The following is a 19530-nucleotide window of genomic DNA, read 5'->3' as shown; positions in this document are numbered from 1 at the left end:
GAAATCTAGGGGTAATAATGGACTCAGACTTGAACTTTAACAGTCACATCAAATCAATAACATCTGCAGCCTTTTACCATCTAAAAAACATAGCAAAAATCTAAGGTTTACTGTCTAAATCAGACTTGGAGAAACGTATCCATGCATTTGTCTCCAGTAGGTTAGATACTGTAATGGTCTGCTCACTGGTCTCTCCAAACGAGCTGTGAGACAGCTGCAGAACATCCAGAACGCTGCAGCTCGGGTCCTTACTCGAACTAGGAAGTACGAGCACATAAGTCCTGTGCTCAGGTCTCTGCACTGGCTTCCTGTGCCTCAGAGAATAGACTTTTAAAGCAGCTCTGCTTGTGTACAAGTCTCTCCATGGCCGAGCACCAAAGTACATCTGTGACATGTTAGTGTCATATGAACCATCTCGCACTCTGAGGACCTCAGGGACCGGCCTCCTGCTGGTGCCCAGAGTCAGAACTAAACAAGGGGAGTCAGCGTTTCAGGTTCATGCAGCTAAAACCTGGAACAGTCTGAACATGTGAGACAGACTCTTCTGTGACGCTGTTTAAATCCAGACTCAGTTAGACATTTCTGTTTAACTGTGCATATAACTGAAAGGTTTTCATTCCGCACTCTTCTCTCCAATTTATGTCTCTCTTTTTTAATTTTAATCTTCATGATTATTTATGTTTTGATTTGTTTTTATTATGATTTTAATGTATTTCTTATTCTGTAAAGCACTTTGAATTACTTTGTGTACGAATTGTGCTATACAAATAAACTTGCCTTGCCTTGCCTATCAGTAATGTTGAATTCTCTCGTCTATTTTCACACATAAGGTGCACCGGATTATAAGGCACATTAAGCGGAACAAAAGGACGACACTTGATGCCTTAGCCCCAATATCCACAGTCCATACACGCATCAAGAATCTCGGACTTCCGGTCATTGCGCAATGCATACTGGGAAGGATTTTCCGAAAAGGTGAGCATCAAACCGCCATGTTTGATTTCCCAATAGGATGCGTCTATTGTCAAAGCCGATCTTTTCTAGTCTTTTGAACCATATCGCTTTTGTTTCTGGTTCTGATATTGTCATATTTTAGTTGTGGGATTCGGACATCATTAATTGTGTGGTTGTTGGATGTCCTAACAACGGAAAACAGCTCAAGAAATGTGTTTGCGAACTCCATAGATGCAAAAGGGAATCAGATCTGTGTGACTGCAAACCTCTGTTCAAACTGTTTCCCTTCCCAACGGAATTGAAAAATAATGAAATGCGAAGGCGATGGGCAGGATTGATCCACGGGAAGGACGAAAACGGAAACCTTTCACTGCCTAAATCATCCCGAGTTTGCAGCGAACATTTTGTATGTGTAGCGCCATCAAAGCAAAACCCCGATCCCTCACGCAGTCTTGGTTACGAATTTAAAAAGTCAACGCCAAAGCAAAAGGCACCAGATTCTTGATGTGTCTATTGTCCTACAAGGAGGACTCAAATATACATTGAGTAATAATGTGTTTAATACAGCTTTGCACACATTTGTTTATGTTTTACAGAAACAAAACTTAAAACCACATGGCTCATTTGCATAAACTATAAGCACTGAAAAAAACAGCTCGCTCCTTTTGCGTTGATGTAGTCACCTTCTGTCAGCTTTAAGGACACAATTCGATGGAATATGTGTGTTCTTGTTGTGACAGAGGATGCGCTGATGATGGTGAGTCTGTTCTGTGCATGTGTCACGTTAGAGATCGACGTAAAACTTTTCAGAAATTATAAGTGTGCAGGTCATACGCATAGACCATATCTATGAATGGACATATATTCTCAACACAATATAGTCTTTTATACAGAGCATACATGTAAAAAATAAAATGATATGTAGTGTTTTGTGGCTCCGGGTGCTTTCTTTTCTGTGGTTAGTCGGTCAAAATGGCTGTTTGTGTATTTAAGCTTGCCGACCCCTAGTATACACCAATGGCAGGTTTAAATCCTAGCCTCCTAGTGATGTGGCGGTGAATTACTTTGCAGCGCATAGACCTTGACGCAGATCCATAAATCAAAAACAACAGCGACAAGGCGATGGCGGCTATGTGCGAGGAGTCGACACAGAACTATACTTAGTCCTTTAATGCGCGACGCTCCTGACTACAGTAGCCGTAATATTCAAACAATCCATCAAGTGGTGTGGCTTTGTATCTTACCAAAGTCGTACTAAAACATTTTGACAGGTTTTTGAGTGCCGTGTACCACATAAAATCGGTTTGAGGTCAATAAACACAACCAAAGTTAATACATAAGGCGCACTGTCGATTTTTGAGAAAATTAAAGGATTTTAAATGCGCCATATAGTCCAAAAATACGGTAAGTACATAAAAATAAACAGAATTGCAATGTGATCTCCAAATAATGGTACTGCTGGATGATTTTTAATGTTGTTACCTCTTCAAAAATGTACCTAGAGTTGTGTTTGTTTCATTCACACATGTTTGAGTAACACTTTATTATTAGTCTGTCTACATCTCCAAAGCTCAAAATGTTCTGTTCCTCATGTAGTGTTAGTTCTCAAGTCAACAGCTACCTTTTAATTTTGTTCGGTAGAGACTGGCAATTCCAGAGCTGAAATCATCCGAATAATTCTAGTGAAGGTGGAGTTTGGAGTTTAAAAACACAGTGGAGCACTTCCTGTATTAGCAGTTATCAGTAATCCTAGTAACAGTGCAAAAAGATGCCACGCAATTCTAGTGAGGAGAGGTGGAAGGTGCAGCAGGAAATTCATAGTAAAGTTTTAGAGATGTGCACATTATAATATTGAGTGAGTGTATTGTCTGTAATTAAAAGTATTTAAAGAGGGGTACTTTACTTCTATGGCGTATTAACTGCGAGCATATTTAGATCACCATGTTACCATTTATTTTTTTGGAAACGCTATATTCTCTTTGTTTTTGGCAGTTTTGTTTAGTCTTTGCTCTCACGCTAAGTTACTCCCCCTTCAGAGCGCTATCACAACACAGTCAGCGCACATCATGGCACTGCACACTTGGTTTGTCAAGTTCTTGTGTACAGTTCTGAGTTACACTTTTGTATATTTATGGAGATTTGTCGTGTGGGAGCATGGGTGATGTAGGCTTGTGGCCGGAGAATTGCACAGAATCTTACATCTAACCGTAAGGAGGGTTCCAATAGAAAGATCGCTAAATTACTGAAACATGAATGGATGACATCTAAAACCTCTTCAGACATGTTTTTGATGAGAGAACAGTATTATAACATGTATCTATCTATTAATGCAAGGAGCGTCTGAGTGTGTCTCCTCCTGTTTGTCTGTTCCACGCGTATCTCTCAAACCACTCATCCGACTGATCTCAGATTTGGAGGGTGTCGTCCTAATCTTACGAGTGTGTGCCAAGTTTCATGGAAAAAATTGCCAAAGAAGGTAAAAACACGGTCACATGACATCAGTGTTGCGGAGTAACAGATTACATGTACCGGCATTACGTCATCAGAGTACAAATTATGAGTAACTATATTCAGTTACAGTTACTGTTTCAATGAATGGTGATTGGATTACAGTTACTTTGTTGAAATAAATGGATTACAGGGTGGTATTTTCCTGTTTTCACATTTTGGGCTAAACCAGGACTAAAACCAGGACTAAACCAGAACTAAACCAGGATTAAACCAAGATTAAAACCAGGACTAAATCAGGACTAATACCAGGACTAAACCAAGACAAAAACCATTAAACCAGGACTAAACCAGGTCTAAATGGGATGAGACCTTACAATAGGGTGGACATACTTTAAGGCAGCAGTGATCTCATAGAAAAATCATTTCTCTGTCAATAATATTTTTAATTTGGTTAAGGAAAGTCTGGACTTTTTATTGTCTTTTAGCAGACAAAACATCTTATGTTAACATATCCTAGTTTTTGCTTCTTTACAGCAAACAGTTGCTTATTCATGGAGACTTGGGCTCAGCCAATTAGAAGACAACAAATCAGAATTTTCAGGATGTGGTTGGCACATTCATGTAGTTTTAAAAAGCATGACAATGTTAAGTAATCCAAAGTATTCAGATTATTTTACTCACTTAACCTGATAAGGATCTGACGGCCCGCCGGCGGGCCGTCGCCCTTAATTTACAACGCTACAGCAATTTGCATATGAATCTCCGTCGTCCACACTAACAATATACACATCAAATTAAAGCTACGAGTATCGTCTTTTTGAATATCCAAATCATTTTCCACAGTAACCACACAACAGCACTGACAAGACAGCCGTTTTACAGAAAAGCACGTGCAAAGGATTTGGACTGTTCTTACCTTTTGAGGGCTCTCATTCTGTCAAACATCCACATATCCCCAGAAAGTTGGTCTCATTTGGTCCGTACAGGTCCAGAGAATATAATCCAGTGAAGAAAATATGTCCACAAAATGAATTAGTTCCTCTATGCCGGAAAGTATTCCAAAGTATTCCAAACGTGAAAAGTGAGCCGTCACTTTTTTTTGCATTTCTTCTGGCGATTTCAGGGCTAAGATATTTACTGAGCACAATAACGCTACTGTCTATGCTAAACGAAAGAGTTAGCATTTAATTGGCACTTTGGTCAGCCAATAGAGTGCAAGTTTTCGGTTACTAAAGCCCCACATCGCCAATCAGTGGTACAGAACTCAGAAAGTTTACTCCCCACTTCCCCTCGTGCACAATCACCCAAACTTGATTACAGGCGCGGAGTGATATTTTCCCTTACAGTCAACGAGCCAATGAACACAATGACATATCACAAGCCATGGTTTTCTGTATACCTGCGCCGCTTGGATGATGCGTAACCGCCGGCACAAACGCAAACAGACTGTGTGCGTAAAGCGTAAAGCGTGCGTCTTTTACGCAGCCAATGGTTACGCGTTACGCACTAGTGACGCTTTACCTAATAGCCAATGGGCAGTTAAAAAAAGAGTTTATATATACAGTTTGAGGTGTTTACTGTACACAGTACATCAGTACAGTATAGTACAGTATAGTACAGTACATACTCCGTGCGTGTTGGTGCTCTGCCTTTGTTTCAAAGTTATGGCTAAACGAACAGAGAAGACGCGGTTTTCAGCCTTGGAAGCTGCGGAAATATGTACGAGAAGGCTGAGTGACACCTCGGACCAGGAGCTGTCGGAACCGGAGAGCGATGTGTCCGCGGTGGACTCAGTGGAAGAAGAAATGTTTTTTGAGGGATTGGATGCCATTTTGGATCGGTAAGTGTATTTATTTTCCCGCTATAAATATAAATGTAAAATATTGTAAAATGTAATAAAATATCAGATACCTAAACAGCATTTATGTACACCGTGCACACTGGGGAGGCGCACTTTTAGTTAGTTTTTTGGATCAGACTTCTAATCTCTAATTACTGTAGATAAGGGCATGTAGGCCCAGAGTAAAACAAGTATACACATAATAAATGGTGAAACAATAAGTTGCAGCATCTTATAATATGGCATACATAGTGGCAAATAAACACTATTCTTTCTTTTACAGGCAAAATGACTCTGACCCTGATTGGGAACCAGACACTGAAGTTTTGGCTGAGGTGCATGTGGAAATTGATGACCCTGAGTAAGTTACTTTATTTGATCAATAAATGCAATGTATTTTGAGTGCATTTGTTACAGTATGAGACTATTTTAGGTGTATACAATGTTGGAATGAAGTTAGTTGCAAGGTGTAAATATGGTGTGAATGTTTGTGGGGGAGGGAGGCAAGTGTAAGTAGTGGTTGAATATTATACAGTAGTAGAATAATAGTCTGTAGAGCAATCTGTATAGTAGCATTTACTGTTTACAAATCATTTATAGTATTATAATATGTTTTTGTTGTTTTCATTTTAGACTGACTTCAGTGCCTGCAGCCGAACCAGAGCCGGGCCCTTCCTCAAAGATTCCCCGGGTTGAGAAAACAGCAAAAAGAGGCAGAGGACGGAGGAGGGGCAGAGGCAGAGGCAGAGGTGCAAGACCATCTTCACCTTCCACAGGACGTTGGAACAATACAGAAGTGGCGGATTTCACACCTACCCCCCTTCCCTTTTGTCCTACACGTACTCCTGGACCTCAACTCATTAGCACATCTGACTACACATGTCTGGAACTGTTCCAGCTGTTTTTTACTGGTACTGTGTGTTATCGACACTTATCAGAAACACAAATATGCATGGCCAATCAGCATACAGAGCATGGACGGACATTGCGCTTCAAGACATTTTCTCTTTTTTGGCACTTGTTATATACATGGGATTCGCAAAAGTACCTTCACTTACTGATTACTGGAGAAGAGGAAAGTTGTACAGCCTACCATTCCCTAAATCAGTTATGACCGGAAAGAAATTCTTTTCTATTATCCGTGCTCTCCACTTGAGTAGTCCAGAAGAAGATGCCAAAAATGAAGGAAAAAGAGGCACTGAAGAGTTTGACCGCTTGGGCAAGATCAAACCACTGTATACTGAGATAAGAGATGCATGCCGCCAGAATTACCAACCTGGTCAGCATATCGCCATTGATGAAAGGATGGTGGCATCAAAGGCAAGAGTGAGCTTCAAACAATACTTAAAAAGCAAACCTGTAAGGTGGGGCTACAAGTTATTTGTTTTGGCAGACTCAAAATCAGGCTACACATGGGACTTCTTTGTTTATGAGGGCAAAAGCTCTCAGGCCAGCAAGAACGGGCTGAGCTATGACTCTGTTATGACCCTTTTGGACACATCTCTACTGGGCACAGGCTATAAACTCTATGTAGACAATTTTTACACTAGCCCTATTCTATTCCGTGACCTTCTGAAAAAAAAAGTGTCAGCCTGTGGCACAATAAGAACTAATAGACAAGGATACCCCAGGACAACAGAAAATACGCTGGACTCCAGAGCTCCCCGTGGCAGTATAAGGTGGATTCGTGAGGACCCCTTGCTCTTTGTCCAATGGAAAGACACCCGTGATGTATTCATCTGCTCCACCATGCACACTGCCCATGGAGAGGAGACAGTGGAGCGCCGGGTAAAGGATGACACAGGCTGTTGGACTATGAAAGATGTGCCAGTTCCACCAGCCATCAAGGACTATAACAGGTATGTATATGATATAATATTGCTTCATCCCCTCTCAGTTTTGTACTTGCTTGTTGCTAACGTATTTGTGTTTTTCCTTAGGCACATGGGAGGCGTTGACCTATCCGATGCATTGATCGGATATTATGAGGTTTTACACAAAACCAAAAAATGGTACAAGACTTTTTTTTTTATCATTTTGTGGACATTGCTGTGGTGAATGCCTTTATCCTTTATAAAGGACAGTGCACGTTAAAGGCTAAAATCCCAATGCACCAAAAGGCATTTAGAGAAACCCTTGTATTGGAGCTGGCAGAGGCAGGAGCCATCAGTACAGAGCGGGAGGAGGAGAGTAGGAAAGAGACACATCATCGTCTTGTGCACATCGTCGCAAGTGGTGACAAGACCCAAGGAAGACTGAAATGCAGGAAGTGCCATGCGAAAACGGCTGTAAAATGTTCAACCTGTGACGTGCCCCTGTGTTTCCAGCCACAAAGGGACTGTTATAATGACTGGCACAAAGAACAAGGACAATAGAAAAGTGTTTTTTACAGTTTGCAGTGTGTGTGTGTGTTTACAGTTTGAATTGTGTTTGTTTACGGTTTGAAGTGTGTTTGTTTACAGTTTGAAATGTGTTTGTTTACAGTTTGCATTGTTATACATTTGTAAATATACATTTATTTTGACCCATAACACTTGTTTTGACTATATTTTATATATAAATATACATTTTATATTGTGTTTTGATATGCTATATATATTTTCATAAGGAATAGAGCAGCTTGGTGTGTAGATAAAGATTCCTCTAAGTGTGAGCTTTCAGTAGAGCCCTCATTGATGTCTGTGGGTTGAAGCATTCAAAAGTTATTGCATTTTTTCCAAACGTTCTCCAAATGTCTCCATTTGGATAGGTTTGGATAGGTTTGGATAAATTTGGATAAAGCAAAAGTCCCTCTGGAAAACGCCTAAATATACTAGCAATAAAAGTAGTCTAAAATCCTCATTTTTATAGATATTCTCATCAAATTTGAAATGTAAGAGGTCAACATGGTTTTCAATAGAAATATAGAGTGTTTTCAGTCCCCAGCTACCTACTGCAGCTTTCTACACCTTAATTTTAACAAAAAAATTTGGGCGAGGATGAGAAAAATAATTTTTTAGGTGTGTGCCAAAGTGTATAAATACCTACCAGACATACTTAGAGTGATTCTTACACCTGTGGGTGAAACTATTGGGTGTTACCTTACAAAAAAACCCAAACTTGTGTATATGCAACTGAGGGTTCACTCATGGCAATCATTTTAGTTTGGAGAGGTCAGAACAAGAGTGATTTCACAAAAATGGCCTGGAATTCTAAGAGGTTAAGTAATTTAATGGATTAGGTTACAAACTACATTTTGGGATATGTAAACTGTAATCTGTAGGGGAATACATTTTAAAAGTAACCTTCCCAACAGTGCATGACATGGGTCACATGACACCACAGAGAAGTGTAGCCAGTGACAACTTCTGCAGTTATCGCTGGCTGTTCACTAGTTGCAATAATTCACAGTTTCACAAGAGGAGAAAGAGAGAGTGTGGACTGGGCAACATGACAAAAAAACTAAAAAAATCTGTTTGCTTAAATTTCCTGAAGATAAACAAAAGACAGATATTAATCATAGCCATTTTAAATAATAGTCAAAGTTCTTCCTCTAAAGTCATAACTCTGCTCCAAACTAGATACTTTTACTGAGGATTTGTAGCACCTTTCTGATGGATTGCCATAATATTCTTTGTTTATTAACATCAAGATACTAGAGATGGATACTTTAGGAAGAGTAATGAAAATACTGGAGAAGAAATGGAGAAGTAATAGGGGAGAGATAAATGTAACAACGTAATTCATTTAGAAAACTGTAAGGCGAAGAGGTATGCACATAAGCTCTTGATAGTAGAAGACTTGACTGTAAGAGATCTGAAGACGAGCGGAGTGTTCCCAATGAAGTGCAGTGGATCAAGTGGGCTGTGTGTCAGAGGTGCTGTGTGGAGCTTTGCGCAAATGAACTACAAACCATGTGGATAGTGCTAAAAATAAATTAAAGGTCCTATATTCCTTAAAAATGTGAGCTTTAAGACATGATATAATGTTGTTACCTCATCAAAAACAGACCTGGAGTTGTGTTTTGTTTCATTCACACGTGTTTCAGGTTCAGCCTAAATATGCAGGATGTGTGTGTTAAACATGTGAGAGTACATATATGTAATGCTATATTGTGGAACATTCTCCACATTTCAACAAAGACACGGAGGACCGTCCATCAGAAAAGTAAAATAGTGCACCTTTAATAGAACTAATGTGAATAGCATTATATCAGGGGTCACCAAACTTTTTTCTCTGGAGGCCACATTTTCGCTCCTGACTGTGATGGGGGTCGGGGTCGGGTCGGCCTTAAAACAGAATTGTATGACCCTGACGACGCAGATTATATTCTTTGAAAACCTTTGAAAAGCAGACAAACTGCACACTCCTTACACTGAACAAAGAAATAATCATTCGTCCACTGTTTTTTGAAACATCGGCACTCTCTGTCTGTTTTCATACTTTAAGACAAGTCATTTTGCTGTCTTTAACTGCACTACAGAACTTTGCACGTGCGTTCACTGTCACTGTTTGATCTTGAGCTTGTCAGGTGACAAAAATTCTGTGACAAATGTAAAAACGTCATATAATTATTTAAATAAAAACATAAATACTTCATATAAATATCATATAAAAATCAACCAAATACGAGATGCAGATGTGTTATTATTTGCCAAAAAGTAATTTAAAAAAGAATAAGCCATGACAACTTTTGAGGATTGCTTCATAGGGCCAGTTCAAGTGATGCAGAGGGGCTCAGGGGCCGGTCAAAAGGGCGTGGAGGGCCAGAGTCGGCCCACGGGACTGAGCTTGATGACCCCTGCACTATATAGTCTGCAACAACTTCACACTAGTCACGTAACATCGAGAAAGCATTCACACAAATTTAAACACCAACTTATGCTAAGACCAGAGGTAAATCAGGTGAAGTGTATTGCTCAGTGACACAATAACACCATATATGGAAGGCGGGGTGAATGGTTTTGAGAAAATATGGAATTGTGAAGTAGCAATCGCAGTTATACTTGTAGAAATTCCCCCAAAAGTGCATATTGTTAGTCCAGAAGCATTCAAATGTGAGAGAAAACCATGCATTTCAGATTATGTAGAGGTCAAAACTACATCGACAGCAAGTTTAATATGCAACAAAATAGAATATTTAGTCATTTGCAAAGGACATTATGTTAACTAAATAAGTGCCGTCTTTGCCATTTGCTAATTATGACTATTAAAGCTGCACTGCGCAAGATTAAACCCATCTATCTCAAGAGACACAACTATAGGCTACATTACAGGTCAGATCTGTGGAGAGGCAACCCAGATGTGTTTAATGTCATACCATGGAACATTCAAGGCACAGCAATAACATCTACCAGAACACCCAGAACCAGAAAAGTTGCATAATGCACCGTTAAAACTGCAATTTCGATTCAGTTGCGGTACACCCTGCTGCCCTAATGGAAGAGAGTGGGGGCTTGAACCATCAACCCTGACGTTACCAAGCAAAGCACTCCACCAGCACCTTCATGATTTATAGACCTAACATGTACGACAAGTCTACTGTTCCATCACGGTGGTTAAAAATTGAATCCAGATTTCACATTGCATAATAGCGGCAGAAATGGCTTTACGTAACTATCCAAAGTTGGCCCATTGACCCCACCCTCACCCCTCCCGATGCCAGACACACAGAGACGTGCAGCGTTTCCTCCAGATGAGCGCGGGGGCGGGGCAGGGGGGAGCCATCAGCGTGGTGACATTATGGGATGTGACAGACGGGACTGGAAGAAGGTCCGCAGACGATGAACCCTGCTCTACTCTAACCTCCACTAGAAGACACGACACTGGAAAGGTTTGCCCACATGTAAAAGGTCTTATATTACATAAAAGTGACTCTGGTGAGCTTTCAGTCGTGTTGTATCGCTGTTACCTACTCAAAAACAGACCTGGAGCTGTGTTTTGTTTTATTCGCACAAGCTTGAGTAACCCTTTATTATTAGTCTGTAGTGTCGTAGGACTCGAGACCGGTCTTAGTCTCAAAACCGGCCTCCAGACCACTTTTCTACGGTCTTGGTCTCATCTCGGACTCAAGCACATTTGGATTCAGTATTCTCTCAGTCTTGAAGGCGCTTGGTCTCGGTCTTGTCTTGGAAGTATGATCATATTTCATTACAGCTGGTAAATGTGCAGAGGTTGCTCAATATCACTGCAAAACCAGTAAGATAATGTAACTGTAAATGTTATGAACTTGAAAAATCCCACTTGATTCACTATGAAGTAGTTTTCTGTGAAGTGGGATTCAAGAAGGGCTTCTAAAACTGTGGGTGAGGGTTCAAAAAGGGGTACAGAGTGTTTCAGTGCAGTACAATTTGCATGGCTTATTTTAGGCCTAAATGAACATTTAAACAGATAAAATGGAGATAGAATTATAAAAAACATTGATATATATGTACCAAAATAAGTGTAAAATACAAATAAATGTAGAAAATTACAAAGATGGTCTTGATTTGGTCTTGATTTGGTCTTGATGGGCCGTGGTCTCGGTCTTATCTTGGTTTCAACCTTTATAAGTCTTGGTCTTGTCTCGGTCTCAACCCTCAGAGGCCTTGGTCTTGTCCTGGTCCGGGACCCTGTGGTCTCGGACAGGTCTGGTTTTGGTCATGATTAGTGAGGTTCTGACTAAAACACTATTAGTCTGTCTGCATTTCCAAAGCTCAAAATGCTCTGTTCCATCTTGTGATGTCATGAAGCACAATGAATTGATTGCTTTTCACAACTCTCAGAGTCCAGAGCAGAGTATTGTTTAACAACTAGCATGCAAACGTGCATTCCCAAATTATTGAACAAATAACGCTTCATAATTAAATGTAAATAGCACACAATAAGACTATTTTGACCTGAAGAGCTGCTTATACAATATATCTGTACTGGGGTGCTCAAATATAAGAGAAAAAAAAACTTGTACAGCACCAGTAATTCAGAGTGATGGCAAATGATTTGCTTAAAACCAAAATTGAGTAAATCCTAATTAACGAAGCAAGTACTGAAATTTAAAACTAAATTCTGATAGAGGATTTATGTCATTTTTTCAGTATGTACTACAGACTGTATAGCCGCTGCATTCCAAACAGGAAGCAATTATCTTGGTAAGTGTCTGGAAGTGTCCCCATATAAGGTCAGAAGAAATCTGTAAACATAGTCAGTATAAAGCTCTAAATAAAAATATTGGCAACAGGTTCCTTGGCTTCTAAAAGTAATGACAACAATGATTTTCTTGTAGCTGCCCACTTCGACTATAGACGCTAATATTTCCAGTGCTGGTTGTTCAGATGATTGATGATTGGCCTCTGTTCTGTGAGAGTGTGAGTGTGTGAGTGTGAGTGTGTGAGTGTGCAGGTTAGAGTGACACGGGCAGGTAATGGTGAACCTGCTGTACTGGCCCTGCACTAGTGGGCTCTTTTTAGCACGTCTGCACACAAAGTCTCAAACACTTGTATCGGCGCGTAACAGAATAAGGCTGGCTCCCAATTCTGTCAAGTCTGCCTTTTAATATTTATTTATAGAACAAATTTCCGTTGGCATTCAAGGTCCCATATTACACAAAACGGCCTCTGGTGAGCTTTAAGCCATGTTAAAATGCTGTTACCTCCTCAAAAACAGACCTGGAGTTGTGTTTTGTTTCATTCACACGTTTGAGTTATCCTTTATTATTAGTCTGTCTAGTCTCCAAAGCTCAAAATGCTCTGTTCCACCTTCTGATTTTGTGTCTTTTAATGTGTCCAACTGAATGAGTTTAGTTTGTATGCATAAGTAGTGTCTTTTATGTCAGAGGACTAAAGGGCCTTGACTTCTTTCCCCCAAGTATTTAGCCAAATTTAACGTATTTTTCAGACAATAAGGCGCACTTAAAATCCTTTAATTTTCTCAAAAATCTGCAGTGTGCCTTATGTATTAATTCTGGTGTCACTTACTGACCTCGAAATAATTTTATGTGGTAGACGCCGCTCAAAAAACTGTCAAAATGTTTTAGTACGACTTTGGTAAACTACGAAGCTGCACCACTTGATGGATTGTTGGAGCATTACAGCTACTGTAGTCGCGTGGAGTAAAGGGCAAAGTATAGTTCTGCGCTGGCATTTATGAAATCAATGAAATGCTACAGAGAATACATCCATTCATATATACAATCTATGCTCTGACCTGTAGATTTATAATCTCTGAAAAGTTTCACATGAACCATTTCCAACGCGATAGAAGAACAGAACAGACTCACCATCAGCAGCACATCCTCTGTCACAAAAAGAACACATATAATCTACTGATTCGTGTTCTTTAGTCCGACAGAAGCTGACCACATCAGGGCACAAGGAGCAAGCTGTTTTTTTTCAGAGTTTTTAGTTTATGCAAATGAGTCATGTGGTTTTAAGTTTCGGTTCTGTAAAATGTAAACAAATGTGCACAAAGCTGCATTAAACACATTATTACTCAGTGTATATTTGAGTCCTCTTCGTAGCAAAATATAAAAACAAACTTAAATTATCCACATTCATAATCCACATTCACCAAGACAGGGAGACAACACCGGGCGAATTACGCCACGATCTACCAATGGATCGTGGATGCCTGGGCTAAGGGATCAGTTTCAAATGTCGTCTGTTTGGTTCGCTAAATGTGCCTTATAATCCGTGGCACCTTATATATGAAAAAGGACGAGAGAATTCAACATTACTGATATCGCGCCTTATAATCCGGTGCACCTTATAGTCCGAAAAATATGGTAACTATTGTACAAGCAGTTATTAAAATCAAAATAAGTCCAATGTGTACTGTCTGGATCTAATAAAAAGCACTTTATTGTCCAAAAATCAGGAAGTGCACACTTAGCATTCTAATATTGTTAAAATTGCTGTGACTGAACCTCATGTATTTGATCAAAATTGGTCCTCCCTGAGTACAGATTGTAAAAGCAGCTCTTGAGGTCAGAATAAGTCTGCTGTGTATTGTCTACATTTAATTATAGTGTTTTCTCATTAGCATGCTAGTTGTTCTTAGCTTATAAACTATAATTTCAATGTTCAGAAAGCATGTTAAATGTGCACTGAAATGTTATTGCTTTAATCTATATTGTGGAACATTCTACACAAACATATCCATCACGTTAGGAAGGAATTATTGTATTTTCGAGCAATAGAAACACCCGTCATGAATAAAAAGTAGATAGATATGTTTAATGTCATGCCATGGAACATTCCAGGGAAAACAATAACACCTCCATGGAGACAAAGTAGCGAGGGATTAACTCTGGACCACTGCAAACCGTTTAAAATGATCGAGTTCTGCTTTTCACATTTTAAGACAGTAAAAATCAGGTACAGCACTTTTAGGAATCAAATCTTTTCCCAGTCTCATATTCTGGTGCGTCACTACCACTCAGTCGTGAGTTGACATATTTTTATAAGTGGGATTTTTGCAGTGCCAAGCTAAAGCCCGAGAGAGCATTTATAAATAGAATAAAGAAGGGGCGCAGGGAGTTAGAGCTACTTTCAAAATGTCAGTCTCTTCTCCATTGTGTTGTGTCTTGTTGTCTTCACTCATGCAGACTTGTTTATTTGTTGAGTCACATTCCAGGAGATTTCAGGAAAATGTCAGAAATATGACATTTAAAACAGGCCAGTGGTGTGTGTATGGATCATTCTGTGCTATCTGGCTTTTTCAGCACCACAAGATATAAATCTATAACACACTATTTATTTGATTTGATTTTTGACTTATAGAAATATATTTTGTACACCTACCACAGTTTGGGCCCCAGTGTTACATACTATTTGTAGGATTGCGAGATAGGGCCACAGATTCAGATTTTGTTCATTCAATCACTTGATTCAAAATACATGTCACTATTTTTTACAGTCTTAAAAATGTGAAAAACACAACAGTTCATTTTTATGTCACGACTTTGAGAGACGAGCGCCAAGTTTTGCAGTAAAGCTAACAACAGCTAGCATGCTAATCACACACTTCCTGATTAGGGGACACAAAAACGCTTTATAATTAGATGCAGACAGTACACAGTGGATTTATTTCGATCTTCAAGACGCACTCACGCTAGGACTTGAGAACCGTGTCGTGCTCAAGTATGATTGCAGTGGGTTCTATGTTCCACACTCACAACTGCACAACCGAACCAAGCCACGGCCCAATGACATCATCACACAGCACTGTTTTTTTTACATGTCATGCAGTAATGCTATCACCATCATAGAGAAAGAAGTTCAACAGTATGAAATATCTATTAAATAGTGAGGCAGATATGTGTCCTCTTATGATGCGCGCTCCTCCGTGAATGTATGGATTAAACGGCAGTGCTTCTGCCGCTGTTACCACCGTCCTCATTAATGGTAAGTGTGGATTTGCCATGTGTTTTGGAGTGGAGTTTATTAGTGATGGGCGAATGGAGCCTTGTGAAGCACTGACACCTCAGTCGCAATATTGTCTCAAATGGTTCGATGTGTCTGAGGCCTCGGAGAAACACTGACCTCTAGTGGACAAACTTAACCATTGGCACGCAGGTGTCTCAGCATCGATGAAGTACTGTTAGTGTAAGACAATACTTGTGTGCAGAGCGACACCGTACCTAACAACAACAATAATAATGATGATTTCAAATAATATGTAAAGAGCAACATAAATAATATGCTGTAAATAAGAAAAGAGGTGTTACCTTGTTAGGTGGAATTAGATCAAAGTGATCCCAAACCATGGATCACTTTTTTTACACTTGTAGATGCCATCAAAAATGAAACAAATGCCAAAAGTCGCCAGAAGTCACCAAAATCACCAATAACGTCACACAATACTCCTCACTACCCAACATTTTTAAGAAATATTGGTGCATCTTTTACACTGTAGCAGTTTAGCGCTTGTCAAACCACGGAAGTGCACTGAACACTCTGAAGCACTCTGAACCAATCACAGAGCGGAACATTCGCTGAGCCAATGAAACGCTTCGATACACTGAAGTGATTGACACGCAGAGCGACGCAGCAGGGGGAGGGACCAACACTTGGACACTTTGGTCACGTGAGCGGCTGCTGCGAGACGAGCTCCGAGGCAGTGCTTCAGAGCAATTTGTTTCAGAAAGAACGAGACGTGCTCCGGAGCTCCGTCTCATTTGCCCGTCACTAGAGTTTATTCATTGTTTTCCTCGTGTGATTAACATCAGTGCACTTGACATGAGCAACCGTGCCGTGCTTTGGCCCACCTCCTCCAACCGGGCCAAAGTCCCAACCGTGCCGTGCCTGGGCACACTTCGACTGCGTTCACACTGGACAAAATGTACCGACCTTTGGGGGCGATCCGTGCTTGGGCATGGTTCTAAAGTTCTAGTGTGCATCCTTAGACGTGTTTTCACAATATATCTGCACTGGAGTGAGACAAATGTTGCTCAAATACATGGGAAAAAATACAGGCCCTTTAAGTATGACATTAGTTTTTTGTAGAGCCAACTGTTGTGTCCAGCTGGCAGGATCACTCTGTTCTGATTCTCACACACAAGGATCACCTCTCCAGCCTCTCCAGTCATTTTTGGAGCATTCATTGGATGTTTTGATCAGTACAATATTGTAAAACTGAACCACGTCCCTGGGATTCTGCAGTCTGCCAGGCTTTACTTGGACTCGGTTGAAAAATAATTTATATTCTTGTCAGCTCCCCAACTGCAGTCATCTCGTCTTTCGAGAGATTCCACAATGTTCGTCATATTGAAAGAAATATAAAGAGCTTTAGCTTTTTGGTTAGCAGTATATAACGTCAGCAATTCAGTTTCCACAACCAGCTAAGACCATTACACATGAACACTTTGATAGGTTTTCACTTGAAATTCAATAGAGGTCACATTTGTAAATTATTTATTTTAAAGTTGCACTACATAACATTTCTGGCCATCTGCTTTCTACAGTGAAATGTGATCGTTTTGCTTTCACAGTATGGCATTAAGATTTATTATTTATTAATTATTTATTGTTCTGTACAAAACATGCATTCTGCTGTGAGTGAACTGGCCTCTCCACTGATCTGACAAGTAATTCCATTGAAACAAGTTGAATGCATTTCAGGTAAAGAAATATCATCTGTATGGAGCCGAGGCAGTGGACTAAAAAAGTTACAGAAAATTCTATCTTTAATTGATTCTGCCTGTTGAGTTATAAATATCCAGTTAACAATATGTTGCCCTGATGTTGGCACACCTGTTCAACAAACAGAACCAGAACAATGTAGGCTATTGACTCTTGAATCTGTGTATCATTCGTTCATTCGTTTTTCAATATAAAACCAAAATTAAGAAAATGAAAAAACAACTATTTTCTTCATTATTTGTCTCCAAAACCAAAATGAAAAAAAAAGATAACGATTAATTTTTTCAGTTTTTGATTTTGTGTTTAAATTAATAATGGAAAAAACATTTCCCATTTCTGTGACTTAAACTGCGATGCTGAACTTTTGCACCACATATGGACTGAACCAGGACTGAATCAGGACTAAACCATTTTCAGTCTTGGTCTGGTCCCGGTCTCAGTCCTGGTCTATGTCCTGGTCTGGTCCCGGTCTAGTCCCGATCTGGTCCCAGTCTTGTCTCGGCCTCAGTCCTGATCTGGTCCCGGTCTCAGTCCCAGTCAGAGTCCCAGTCTCAGTCTTAGTCCTTGTTCGCAGTTTCAGTCCAGATCTCAGTTCTGGTCTGGTCCCGGTCTCAGTCTCAGTCCCGGTCTCAGTCCTGGTCCTCATCCCAGACTCAGTTCTGGTCTGGTCCCGGTCTGGTTCCGGTCTGGTCCTGGACCCAGTTTAGTCCTGGTTCAGTCCATATGCGGCGCAATAGTCCAGCATCGCAGTTTAAGTCACGAAACTGGGAAGCGGCTGTTATCCGTTTTTTTCCATTAATCATTTAAACACAAAAGCAGAAACCGAAAAAAATTATCATTACCTTTTTTTTTCATTTGGGTTTTGGAGACAAATAATGAAGAAAATAGTAGTTTTTTTATGTTCTTATTTTTGGTTTTACATTGAAAAACTAATGAACGAATGATACACGAATGATCCTCCTGACTGTTTTTCCATCTTTATTTATTCAGACAGCTTAACCCTTTCTATTGATTTGGTCTGCATGTTTAAACCAGATGCCCTGCCTGTTACAAACCAGCTTAATATTATTGACTTGTGACTATTTTTTCAGTCTCCATTTTGTTCAGACTTGAGCTTATCTCCGACTCTCCACACTTTCAGACTGAGTCCACAGGGCACGGCGCGCTCGCACTATTGTATACATCAGCAAGAAAAATAATTGAGTCTCAAAATAGCTCTGTGCTTCCTGCTAGTCTTCCCAAACATTGACGGAGCCATGTAAATACAGAGGGCTGGGAATAGGCCGGAGATGAGATGAGGTTGTGGGTAATGGAAAAACAAGGCCATAGACAGATATATGACATTATTAGTTCACCATAATCGGGTTGGAACAATATTGATTAAACTGTTATTTTCATAAGATTAAATGACTGGTAATGGAGGCTGATTTTTACAACATGTATGGACAATTTATAGAAGTGCAGTTATAGATTTCTCTATCCACCTTATTCCGGAAGTTGCCGAGGGTGCCGCCATCATCATTCGGGCTGTGTTATTTTGTATGGGCGGCCGATCTTTACAGTAGATAAGTTCAGTACGGACTACAAAGCCATTTTAAAGCCTCGCAGAGAACCGGCGCACATAAAAACTGAACATCTATCTATTAATGTGAACAAACGTCTGTCTGTGTGTCTTCCTGTTGGTTTGTTTGTTTGTCTGTTACATGGATAACTCTTGAACCGCTCATCCGACTGATCTCAAATTCAGAGGATGTCATCCTAATGCAGACATGTCAAACTCATCATTATATTTAGCCCACGAGATCATACCAATTATGTATTAAAGTTGCCCGCCAGCTACAGATAGACTATAGACATTATTGATTTAAAATTGTGTTATTATTTTATATTATGCTTGTTCTGGTTTCAATGTTTAAGCAGAACTACTATTAAAAATGTATTTTAATAAGTAAAGGTTTAATATTGCATATCTCAAAAGAAGAGAAAACATGCAGATGTTGTTGAAATTTTTCAGTAAATATTTAGTTTGGCCCACGACTTAGTCCCAGTTTGTAATTTTGGCCCTCTGTGAATTTAAGTTTGACAGCCCTCTCCTAATGGTCCAGGTGTTCATGTTCATGATGTTAATGCAAAAATTGCCAAAGATCTTTTAAAATGTGTGATATCTATCTATAATGGGTGTGTGCAGTG

The 19530-nt window shown here is 39.8% G+C and overlaps 1 protein-coding gene across 1 annotated transcript; it reads left to right on the top strand.

The window, feature by feature from the left end:
* The first annotated feature begins 6172 nt into the window (after window positions 1-6172).
* LOC129412055 (piggyBac transposable element-derived protein 4-like) lies at window positions 6173-7650 on the top strand. Its single transcript, XM_055164844.1, has 2 exons — window positions 6173-7104; window positions 7186-7650. The coding sequence occupies exons 1-2, from the start codon at window positions 6194-6196 to the stop codon at window positions 7301-7303; spliced, it is 1029 nt and encodes a 342-aa protein (XP_055020819.1). The 5' UTR covers window positions 6173-6193; the 3' UTR covers window positions 7304-7650.
* The last annotated feature ends 11880 nt before the right edge of the window (window positions 7651-19530 follow it).

This window comes from Boleophthalmus pectinirostris, unplaced genomic scaffold (assembly GCF_026225935.1).
Source record: "Boleophthalmus pectinirostris isolate CB_2022bp ecotype Guang Dong unplaced genomic scaffold, ASM2622593v1 HiC_scaffold_7, whole genome shotgun sequence".
Taxonomy (NCBI): Eukaryota; Metazoa; Chordata; class Actinopteri; order Gobiiformes; family Gobiidae; genus Boleophthalmus; species Boleophthalmus pectinirostris.
Note: the sequence above shows the minus strand (reverse complement) of the source record. Positions and strands in the feature narration are given on the sequence as shown.

Bases quoted from the DNA above. Each gene is read 5' to 3' on its own strand.
- LOC129412055 (XM_055164844.1), top strand. From the start codon at position 6,194: ATGCATGGCCAATCAGCATACAGAGCATGGACGGACATTGCGCTTCAA. The intron at 7,105-7,185 runs GTATGTATATGA...GTTTTTCCTTAG, and splicing joins GCCATCAAGGACTATAACAG to GCACATGGGAGGCGTTGACC.